This window comes from Urtica dioica, chromosome 8, assembly GCF_054948205.1.
Source record: "Urtica dioica subsp. dioica isolate 48M chromosome 8, U.dioica_male_clone48M_v1_H2, whole genome shotgun sequence".
NCBI lineage: Eukaryota > Viridiplantae > Streptophyta > Magnoliopsida > Rosales > Urticaceae > Urtica > Urtica dioica.
Window position 1 is genome coordinate 38,025,422 of NC_142763.1, and position 12,062 is coordinate 38,037,483.

Sequence of the window (12,062 nt, forward strand, 5' to 3'; positions counted from 1 at the left end):
GTGTGGCTATCACTAAGTCAAAGGAACCTCGAAGCCATAAGCGCTCTAAAAATATTGAGAGAAAATACCATTTGATTCGAAAGATCGTGCAGCGCGGAGACGTGGAAGTGAAGAAGATCTCAACGGTGGACAATCTAGCAGATCCATTCACCAAAGTCCTAGCGAACAAGGTCTTCGACCAACATCGAGAGGGATTAGGCATGAAGGACTACACACATCTTCTTTGAGTCAAGTGGGAGTTTGTTGTCAATGGTGCCCACAAGAAAAGTTGTAGCCTTTACTTTTGTACATTTGATGTAATAAAGTCTCACGAAGACTCTTGCTTGTAATTGCTTATTCATTAATAAAAAGTTGAAACGTTCATTCATTCTTCCTTGTCTGTTTGAAGCTTTATGATAAAACATTAGTCTTTAGTTCATAAACAAACTTAACAACTTGCAAAGAGACAAATGTAGATTTGCATGAACGAAATCTTCGTAGTTTGCTTAAAATGATATATTCGCAATCTAAGGGTCAAAGGACAATTGACCTCAGTACGATTGTTAGGAGAATCTATGATGTCTTGTTATGGGGCATTGAGAGTTGGAGACTCTATAGTTCTTCTAGGTATCTTCCGAAGGTACTGAATTGACCAGTGCACTTCTAGAGACAAAATAAGAACAAACCATTTAACCTCTTATGTCTCAAAGTCACTACGTATGAATAGCATCGTGCTTACCTTAATCCTGAAATGAGACATGCCATTTCACACCTCACGTATTCTCATTTGAGAACGTCAGAGTTCGGACTCACTATGTGATTCCGAACAAGGCCTATTGGTGAAATACTAAGTTGTGAGAATGTCATGAGTAACTTTGTGAAGTTCTCATAGATATGGAATTCATGTACTAGATTGCTGAAATGCAATGTATATTACCTCATGATTTGTTCCTTGGAATGTGAATAAATGAACTGGCCAGTTTCAAAATTGAGTCTTGACTCTTTTGGATGAAACAATGTGACTTGCTAGCTCCTCGTCAATACATTGTTTCTAACTTATTCACAAGCGACAAAGGAGTTTAAGAAATAACAACTAGAAGGGTAAAATAGTAATTTTGTAAATCCCGACTAGCTGATGATATTCATGAAGGGTAAACATGGATAATACTCTGTGGATCCACTCATTACAATTAGGTTGAATTCTTGAGTAGAAAATAAATTCATTTGAACCGAGAGATTTTCAGTGTCAACTCTTTATGGGAGTCAGTTGATATTAAGCTAAACTTGGAAAAGGTTTGTGAACTTTTGAGTCCAAGTATTTAGCTCAAGCTTTGTGCATTTGGATCCATGAGGTCACTTTCACAAATCACATCGAGTATGAATAGTTAAACTAGAAGCTAAGTCAAAACAAGAAAGAGACAAGTTTTATGAAAATTGTCAAAAGGGTATTTTCGTCTTTTTGGACATAGGATGAAATGAATGTCAATAAATTTTTTGACAAGGTCATTTGATGAGTTAAACCCACTCGAACAAGTTAGTTTAATTGGGCCCCGTGGATTAATTTCATTTCATAAGAATTTTATTGAAAATTCTTAATGGGCTTTTTTCATGTTGTCATGAACAAATGAAGAAGCTTCTAGAAGCCCCTTCTAGAGAGCCTCTTGGGCGCCCATCACCCAAAGAAAGAGAGAATATTTTGTGCATAAATGTATGAAGATACTTGCCAAAAGAAAAAGAGGAAACAAATTTCCGCTATGTGGCAAGGAGAATTTCGGCCAAATAAGTCAAGGGAGAAGCAAATAAAAGAGGAAACAAATCCAAGGTTATGCATGGATCCTCTTGGCCGTGTGAAATAAGTGGGAAATGAGGGAATATTTGCTCATGAATATGTGATATTCTATAGAAGAGGAAACTACCTTAATGAAGGTAAAACCTCTCCTATAAATACAACCCTCATTCTTCACATTTCGTTCATCCCAAATTTTAGAGATTGAGAGCTTCTCTCTCTAGACTTGGCCGACCCTCCCTCTCTCTCTCTAAGTTCTTTTCATTTTTGTTCTGGCACCTAGGTCCTTATTTGACCTAGAGTTTTTAGCTCTTCGACTTTGAGACTTCTTCTTGAGTCGTAGTGTTTAAAAGTGCTCACTCACTAATTCCTTTTCTGTCGAGTGATTCTTGTGATAGAAACCATCGTGGTTGCTCGTGTTGCCGAGGAAAGAAGAGAGACGTGCTGCGAGGGGAGACGAACATTTTCAACCTTCCGAAGGCCCATCAACGTTCAAGCTTCTAAAAAGATTAGTAAATTTATTATGCTCATAATAGTTTTTATTTACGTGTACTTGCTCTTTGTCTAGGTTAGTAAAATTGTTTTACTTGTCAAAAGAAATTTTTTAAAATTCCGCCGCTTACCCGAAGCGCTAAACTTTTTCTTAAACCCTAGATCAATTCCAACTTGGATCCGCGATGTTATCTAGCGTCAAGATCCTCATGACACCCAGGTCTCCCTTTCGAACTATCTCCCTTATGAGGTGGTATCTTCGCTCTATATTCTTTCCTCTCTTATGGCTGTGAGGTTCCTTCGAGTTTGCAATCGCTCCATGTTATCACAGTGGAGTTGCACAGGCTCGTTCATATCATGAACTACCTGTAGTTAGGCTAAGAAGTTCTTAAGTCAAACAGCCTCTTTGGCTGCCTCAGATGCTGCAATATATTCAGCTTCCATTGTAGGGTCCGCAATACTAGATTTCTTAACGCTTCTCTAGACAATCGCCCCTCCATTGAGAGTGAACACTGACCTAGACGTTGACTTCAACATATCACGGCCTGCTTGAAAATTAGATTCAGTGTATCCTTGTACCTCAAAGTCATTACTTGTGTACACAAGCATCATGTCCCTAGTTCTCTTAAGATATTTGAGGATAGGTTTAACAACTATCCAATGATCAAGACCAGGATTTGACTGGTATCTACTAACAACTCCCACTGCATAGCATATGTCGGGTCTAGTACACAACATGGCATGCATTAGACTCCCAACTGCCGAGGCATATGAAACTAGACTCATATTCTCCACTTCTTGAGGTGTCTTAGGAAACTACTCTTTTGACAGGGCTAACCCTGTCCGCATCGGTAACAATGCGCCATGAGCATTTTTCATCGAGAAATGGGCAAGTACCTTATCAATATAAGTACCTTGAGACAGAGCTAGTAGTTTGTTCTTCCTATCACGTATGATTTGGATTCTAAGAACAAAAGCCGCATTTCCCAAATCCTTCATTTGGAATTGCTTTGCCAGCCATGCTATTATGTCAGACATGATCTCAATATCACTTCTATCAGTAGGATGTCGTCTACATAAAGCACTAAGAAAACCACTACCTTTCCCTTTCAGTACTTGTAAACACAAGGCTCGGAAAGGTTTAGTTAGAAACCATAGGTCTTGATAACTTTGGTTTCAGGATCTAGTCGCTTGCTAAAGTCCATAAATGGACTTCAACAATTTGCAAACCTTGTGCTCTTGACCCTTTTGTATGAATCCGTCTGGTTGAGCCATATAGATTTCTTCTTCCAGATAGCCATTCAAGAATGCTGTCTTTATGTCCATTTGCTAGATCTCATAATCATAATGAGCGACAATGGCCAGAAGAACTCTGATGGATTTAAACATGGCTACCGGAAAGAAGGTTTCATCGTAGTCGATTCCTTCTCTTTGGGTGAAACTCTTAGCCACAAGTCTAGCCTTATAGGTTTCGACTTGTCCATCAGCTCATTTCTTTCTCTTATAGATCCACTTGCACCCAATCAGTCTAATTTTTCGGGTGCATCTACAAGAGTCCAGACCGAGTCTGAGTGCATAGACTCTATCTCTTGATTCATGGATTTTAGCCCTTTTTCTTTTGTCGAAGTCGACCATTGCATTTTTAAATGATGCGGGGTCGTCGTCGCTTGCATCTAATGCAACAACGTTTGCTTCAAAGCCAAGATATCGGTCAGGTTCTCTAGAGACCCTCCCACTACGACGAGGCATTGTAACACGTGGACCAATATTTGTGTTTTCTTCTTCATCTCCCACTCTCACATCAGTTGTAGGTGGAGATGGTTCCCCTCAGACATTAGTCTTTGGGGTTGGTCTAATCGTTTTCTAGAGTATTATTGTACTACGAGGCATATGCGATTTAACATAATCATCTTAAAGAAAAGTAGCATGAGTAGAGACGAAGGTTTTCTTATCAATAAGATCATAGAAATACCTCTTCTAGTCCCTTCTGGATATCCAACAAAGAAACATAAGTTTGTTTTTGGTTCCAGTTTACTCGCCTTCTTTTTCAAGAAGTGGTATTAGCTCCATTCCATAGTTCCAATGGGGATTTAGCTATCAATTTAGAAGGAACATGGTTTAAGACAAATACAGTAGTTTGCAAAGCATATCCCCAGAAAGATGTTAAGAGTGAAGAATAGCTAATCATGGATCTAACCATGTCTAATAAAGTTCTACTTCTCCTTTCAGCAACACGATTTTGTTGTGGGTTACCAGGAGCCGATAATTGCGACACAATCCCATGTTCAAGCAAATAATCGATGAACTCAGTATCCAAGAACTCGCCTCCCCGATCAGATCGAAAGGTCTTAATAGTTTTACCTAATTGGTTTTCAACACAGGCACGAAATTCTTTGAACTTGCCAAAAGTTTCAGATTTTCGATGCATTAAGTAAATGAAACCATATCTAGAATAATCGTCAGTGAAAGTGACGAAGTATTCATAATCGCCTCTCCCAGCTTCATCATTGGTCCGCAGACATCAGAGTACACTAGTTACAGAGGTTCGGTGGCTCTCAGTCCTTTGTCAGAGAAAGATCTCTTGGTCATCTTTCCTTCAATACATGATTCACAAACAGGTAGAGTTCCCACTTTAAGGTATTTCAACGGCCCAAGCCTTGAAAGCCTCTCTAGCCTGCTTATATTAATGTGACCAAGTCTTAAGTGCCATAAATATTTTTCATCATCATTGAATACCTTTAATCTTTTATTAGATATGGGTTTAGCTATCTTAAACTGTTGGAATTGATCTAGGGTTAAGAAAAGATTTAACGCTTCGAGCAAGCGGCGGAATTTTACAAATTTTCTTTAAAACAAGTAAAAGATTTTTACTAACCTAGAGAAAGAGCAAGTGCATATAAATTAAAACTATAAATGAGCATTATTTGTTTACTAACCTTTGAGAAGCTTGAACGTTGAGAAGCCTTAGGAAGGTTGAAACGTTCGTCTCCCTTCGCAGCACGTCTTTCTTCTTTCCTCGGGAACTCGAGCAACCACAAAAGTTTCTATCACAATAATCACTCGAGAAAGAAAGGAATTAGTGTGTGTGCACTTTTAAACACGATGACTCAAGAACAAGTCTCAAATTCGAAGAGCTAAAACACTAGGTCAAATGTGGACCTAGGTGCCAAAGAAAAAACGAAAGAAAGCTGAGAGAGAGAGAGAGGGAAGGGGCGACCAAGTCTAGAGAGAGAAGCTCTCAATCTCTAAAACTTTTGAATGAATAAACAATGAGAATGAGGCCTCTATTTATAGGGGAGGGATTACCTTCAACAAGGTAGTTTCCTCTTCTATAGAATATCACATATTCATGAGCAAATATTGCCTTTATTCCATATAAGCCACACGCCAAGGAGCTTCTAGAAGTCCCTTGAATTTGTTTCCTTTTATGTTTTGCTCTCTCCTTGCCTTAGTTGGCCGAATTCCTTACCTTCATCATAGAGGAAATTTGTTTCCTCTTTTACTTTTGAAAAGTATCTTGATACATCAATGCACAAAATAATCTCTCTTTTTTCTTTGGGTTCGGTGGCAAAGAAGGTCTTCTAGAAGGTGTTTCTAGATTTTTCTTCACTTGTTCATGACAACATAAGAAAAGCCCATTAAGAATTTTCAAGTAAAATTCTATTAAATGAAATTAATCCTCAAGGCCTAATGGACTTGTTATAGCCGAGTGAGAACATGTCATCATATGACAATGTCAAAAAATTTATTGACATTCTTTTTATCTTATGTCCAAAAAGACAAAAACTACCCTTTTGACAATTTTCGTAAAACTTGTCTCGTTCTTGATTTGACTTAGCTTCTAGTTTAACTATTCATACTCGATATGATTTGTGACAGTGACCTCATGGATCCAAATGAACAAAGGTTGAGCTAAAACACTTGGACTCAAAAGTTCACAAACCTTTTCCAAGTTTAGCTTAATGTCAACTGACTCCAATAAAGAGTTGACACTGAGAATCTCTCGGTTCAAATGAATTTATTTTCTATTCAAGAATTCAACTAAATTATGATGAGTGGATCCACTGAATATTATCTATGTTTAACTTTCATGAATATCATCAGCTAGTCGGGATTTAAGAAAGTATCATTTTACCCCTCTAGCTGTTATTTCCTCAACTCCATTGTCGCTTGTGAATACGTTAGAAACAATGCATTGACGAGGAGCTAACAACTCACATTGTTTAATCCAAAGGAGTCATGACTCAATTTAGAAACTGGCCAGTTCATTTATTCACATTCCAAGGAACAAAGCATGAGGTGATATACATTGCATTTTAGCAATCGTGTACATGAATTTCATATCTATGAGATCTTCACAAAGTTACTCATGACATCTTCATAACTTAGTACTTCACCAATAGGTCATGTTAATAATCACATAGTGAATCCGAACTCTGACTTTCTCAAATGAGAGTACGTAAGATATGAAATGATATGTCTCATTTCAGGATTGAGGTAGGCATGATGCAATTCATACGTAGTGACTTCGAGACATAAGAGGTTATATGGTTTGTTCTTATCTTGTCTCTAGAAGTGCACTTGTCAATTCAGTACCTTCGGAAGATACCTAGAAGAACTATAGAGTCTCCAACTCTCAATGTCCCATAACCAGACACCATAGATTCTCCTAACAATCGTACTGAGATCAATAGTCCTTTGATCCTTAGATTGCAAATATATTGTTTTAAGAAAACCATGAAGAGTTTGTTCATGCAAATCTACATTTTTCTCTTCATATGTTGTTAGGTTAGTTTATGAACTAAAGACTAAGGTTTTATCATAAAGCTTCAGACCAGGAAGGATGAAAGACCGTTTCAACTTTTATTAATAAATAAGAAATTACAAGCAAGAATCTTCGTGAGACTTTATTACATCAAATGTACAAAAGTAAAGACTACAACTCTTCTTATGGGCACCATTGACAACATAAATATCTCAACATTAAAAGAAAATTTATTTTCAGGGGATATGACATATAAACCATTGTATAAATGAGCATCACATATAATTCTTCCATCATAAGAAATACTAATAACATTTTCATTCATTGACAAAGAATATTTATTTTAGTAACTCAGAAACTGAAATAAGGTTTCTACAAAAACCAGGAATAAAATAAACTGAGTCAAGTATCAAATATTTATTTCCAAATTAGAGCCGAACTACTCCCATAGCTTTAGCCGTGACATACTCTTCGTTCCCCACTCTAAGCCGTAGTTCATAACCATTCAGTTCCTCCCAAGAATCAAACCTGTAAAGATGCACAAACATGATTAGTAGTCCCTGAATCTACAATTCAGGATGAGAATGAATCTCCAGCATAAAATGCCTCTAATACGTGTATGTTTGTGGACGGGACAATACCTCCACAAGACTCCAGGTACAAGTCTACCACTTCGTCATCATCATCAGAGATGTAGATTACCAAAGGCTCTCCCACTGCGAGAACATTCTCCATGGGTTGTCTTCTCGGAGAGTAGTAATGAGATGGGATCGCCACACCGACAGAGTGCAGTCTATAAAGGAACTCATCCTTTACTAAACCATCACGCCAGGCTAGAAGTTCAACTTGGAACTTCTTCACGACATACTTTGGGTTGAAAGCACGAAAGTCGTACTCTTCGGCGAGGGATTCAAGAATGATCTCTACCTGGGTAGCTTCATTAATCTCAATGCCTAAGAAGCCGATCAGATTCAATCTATCGATCATCGATTTCATGTAGTCGATGGCACACTCTCCGTTCTTCTTCTTAGTACCCATGATTTCTTTCAACAAGGAATAGTTTGAAGTCATGCTGAAATTTAATAAAATACAACTACATAAATAATTATTCGAAAAGAAAAACATTCATCACAAAGGTTTAGGAAATAAAAACATAATGCAATAATCACGGGGAAAAATACTAATCTCTAAAAAGACCCAGTTTTTATATTCCATGGTAATTCACCAATAGTCACAGTCTGTTTCACTAAGGTGACGTAACGGAGTGCACCTAGCGAAAATGAGGACCATCTCAGATTAATAAAGCAATCGTGGTTCATGGACATTCATAACAATGCTTTACTAACTACCAATGTTATGGGAATCTTTGGCCATATGAGACAACCACCGGTCATCTCACACTTTAGTCGACCCTACATTTCAACAGACAAAGCTTAGCCCGTATGTGCTAGGGAAGCCTAGGTCAAACACGAGATCCACTTCTCCACCTATCGTCAGAAAAACAACCTTGGTATTGGAATGCGGTTACACCTTCCGAAGGGAATGGATCACCATGTCTAAAAGACCGTCGATCACGAGGCGAGCAAGACCACCCTCACAGTGTTGTGTTAATGTTGGAGGCCTTACAGACTCAATATATTTTTATTATTTTAATTTTCCTAGCATTAAAATTAATCTACGTGATCTACTTGAGTTAACTAAATCGTATTAAAAACTCGAGTGTTTCTAAGCTACCCTTAAAAATAGAAGTTAAACAATCACATTAAAACACGTTGAGTAATTTCACTATTGTTACTATGCCAAAAAAAAAAAAAACTCTGTAAATAGTCGTTAATACGCAATATATAATAATTTTCAAATTGTCCAATAATGTTACAAATACCGTTTAAAAAATTATTTAAAAAATCAAATAAACTTAAATAAACATAATATCTAAATAATCAACTGGTTCCTTTAATTATGAAAAAAAAATCAACAAACAATATAAATAGGGATAACGTGTTTGATAGATTTTGTTTCATTTTTTATCGCAATTATTAAGTAATGCTCAGATAAATAAAAATTCAAAAATTATTGAGCAGGAAATTTTAAAGGAGATTTGCGTCAAATTGGTCTTGTAAACAAAATTTTGTGACCAGTTATTAAGACGTTAGAAAATTAGCTAAATGACAAATTCATTGTTCCATATGGTTAAATATTTATTGGACCTTTATATTTATATTTATGATTTAGAATTATTATTAATTTTTTTTTTAAAGTTATGAGACTGGATGCATGTTAGTTTAAAATGTTATTTTTTTTATATTATTTGTACTACGTAAACTTTGGTTAAAAAAGTTAATTAAAGAAGTAACTCATGAATTAGTGAAATAGAGTGAAATAGTATAATTAATAATAAAATTAAAAGTTATCTTTATAAAAATTATTGATTTTGATGAAGAAAACCGAAGAACTCTTATTGATGATATGAAATAATAGAGTAAACCTATACAATATAATGATATATATATACACATAATAATATATATATATATATATATATATTAGGTTGTAGTGAACTAACTATTCCAGCTAAGTCCAGTGTCTATGTCTATGTCGTATATCATTAAATATTTAAACTTTTAAACCCACAGGTAAAAGTAGCGTGGCATTAAATTTATGGTTGATTATTAAAAATTGAGCAGAATTTAATCCACCACTAGAAAGAACTAAACCCACTTGTCTGATGCTCTCACGGTCTCACCACAAGAAAGGGAAAGTTTTTGTCTCCTTTTAATTTCCTTTAAACAATTCCAAAACCACCCATCTTCAATCAATCAAGCCTCAAAACCATGGATCGGAATTGGATTACCTTCAGCATCGCCGTCGTCGGAGCATGGGTTCTCACGCTCTGCCTCTTCTCAGGTAAAACCCGAACCAAACAAAATAAAAGAAATCCCATGAACGGTATTAATGATAAAATATTGTCTTTGTGTGTCAGAAACGGCAGAGTCGACAAAATTCACGCTAGTCAACAGGTGCCAGTCAACAATCTGGCCGGGATTCCTCTCCGGAGCCAACTCTCCGCCCCTTCCGACGTCCGGCTTCACTCTCCGACCCGGCGGCGTGAGAACAGTCCCAGCCCCGCCGAAGTGGTCCGGCCGATTCTGGGCCCGCACGCACTGCGGCCGAGACTCCGGCGGGAGGTTCGCGTGCCTCACCGCCGACTGCGGCTCCGGCGTGGTGGCCTGCAACGGCGCCGGAGCGAAGCCGCCGGCGACGCTGGTGGAGTTCACGCTGAACGGCGCGGATGGGCTGGACTTCTTCGACGTGAGCCTGGTGGACGGGTTCAACCTCCCGGTCGTGGTGGTGCCACGTGGCGGGGCGGGGCGTGGCGCGTGCGGGCCCACGGGGTGCCTGGTTGACCTGAACGGCGCGTGCCCGGCGGGCCTCAGGGTGGCGGCGGGGGCGCGTGGTAGGCGCGTGGCGTGCCGCAGCGCGTGCGAGGCGCTGGGGGACCCGAGGTTCTGCTGCAGCGAGGCGTACAGTACGCCGGAGACTTGCGGGCCGTCGGAGTATTCGCTGTATTTCAAGCGGGCGTGTCCGAGGTCGTACAGCTACGCCTACGATGACACGACAAGCACTTACACCTGTGCCGATGCCGATTATCTCGTCGTCTTTTGCCCTCGTCCCTACTCCACGTTAGTCACTTTACTCTCTTCCTTCACTTTCATAATTACCATCCAAATGTCACATCTATCATCTATGTTGTGATCAAGACTTGAGTGAGGTTACTAAATTTACTGCTAATTTTCTAATACGGTGTTTATAATATGTAAACTGAACTTCTAATGAATTTTTTTTTTTTTTTGCGCCGTAAAATGACATTACTAAACGCGTTCATCAATATTGTAAGATTCATTACTAGTAAACAATTCACGTGTTCATTGTATATGTTAAAGCATAGAGTTAAGCGTGGTGTTTTGGGGTTCCATAAATTTTTGGCGTCCGGGAATTAGGGGCGAGCTTTCTACTCCAGTAGGACATGCCCACTTGATTTCATAATGTGCCTACTTTGTATATTCAGTCAATTTTCGGGGCCTCTTTTATTATTTTTATTCTAATCAATCCGTGATATGCTCTGCATTTCTGGCCACATAACATGTATGCATCACAACTGGTATGGTATTGATCACTAGTTTTTTTTCATTTCTAAGTATATATTTGTCTAACTCTAGTGTGATGAACTTTGATGTAACGCCCAACTAGTCATGTATGTGGATTAGTAATTACACCCATGTTCATTCATTGCTTCTCAAGTAATCGTGTATTAACTTGATTTTGCAGTCTGAAAGTGTTGGGAGCTCGAAAAGACAGTTTAAAACTACCGCTGGTGAATAAGACGATGATGTACTTGCATAGTAGACAATAACTAAGCCCCACTCTTTTAATCAACGATTTTCAATACCGATGACATCAATAGCTATCGATGAGTCGAACCGAGCTTTCTTCAGAGTCCGTGGTAAAGTAGTAATCCACACAGAGCTACAGGGCTTGATAATCATCACGAGGTAATAAAAAGTTTGTATATAAATTGTGTATTTAGTAGTGTTTGGTCATATACATAGGACTTGAGTCAAAGTTTTAAGTCAGATGGCTTTCACCTCAAAAGTTGTAACACTAATTATAAACATTAAATCTTCAGTTATCTTATATTCTTCCTAGAACGGGTCTTTTTCGTTCTTTTCTTTGCAGCGAAATTATATATGTGAGAAATTAGTATCTTACTGTTGAAGTTGTGTACAAGCTGTTGACCAGTAAAATTAGTACAACAATATCTCACGAAAATACACAGATTCCGAGTACAAGGGCTTCGAGTACAGAAGTGATTTAGGCAAGACTTTCTCTTTATACAGACGAATCTAATACAAGAGAGCAGTGTTTTCTAGAGGTTTCAAGTGAAAGAAAGTATGTAAAAAAGTCCTAGCTTCGTTCTGTGCCGCGGCTTCTATTTATACTCATCTGGTGTGGCTTCGTGGTCGTGTCTTTGACGGTTATTCT

The 12,062-nt window shown here is 38.1% G+C and overlaps 1 protein-coding gene across 1 annotated transcript; it reads left to right on the forward strand.

Moving 5' to 3' along the window:
• Nucleotides 1–9,647: 9,647 nt before the first annotated feature.
• LOC149389665 (Pathogenesis-related thaumatin superfamily protein) lies at nucleotides 9,648–11,728 on the forward strand. The gene is made up of 3 exons (XM_089623672.1): nucleotides 9,648–9,926; nucleotides 10,003–10,702; nucleotides 11,349–11,728. Exons 1-3 carry the CDS (start codon nucleotides 9,854–9,856, stop codon nucleotides 11,431–11,433), a joined length of 858 nt encoding a protein of 285 aa, XP_089479798.1. The 5' UTR covers nucleotides 9,648–9,853; the 3' UTR covers nucleotides 11,434–11,728.
• Nucleotides 11,729–12,062: the final 334 nt, after the last annotated feature.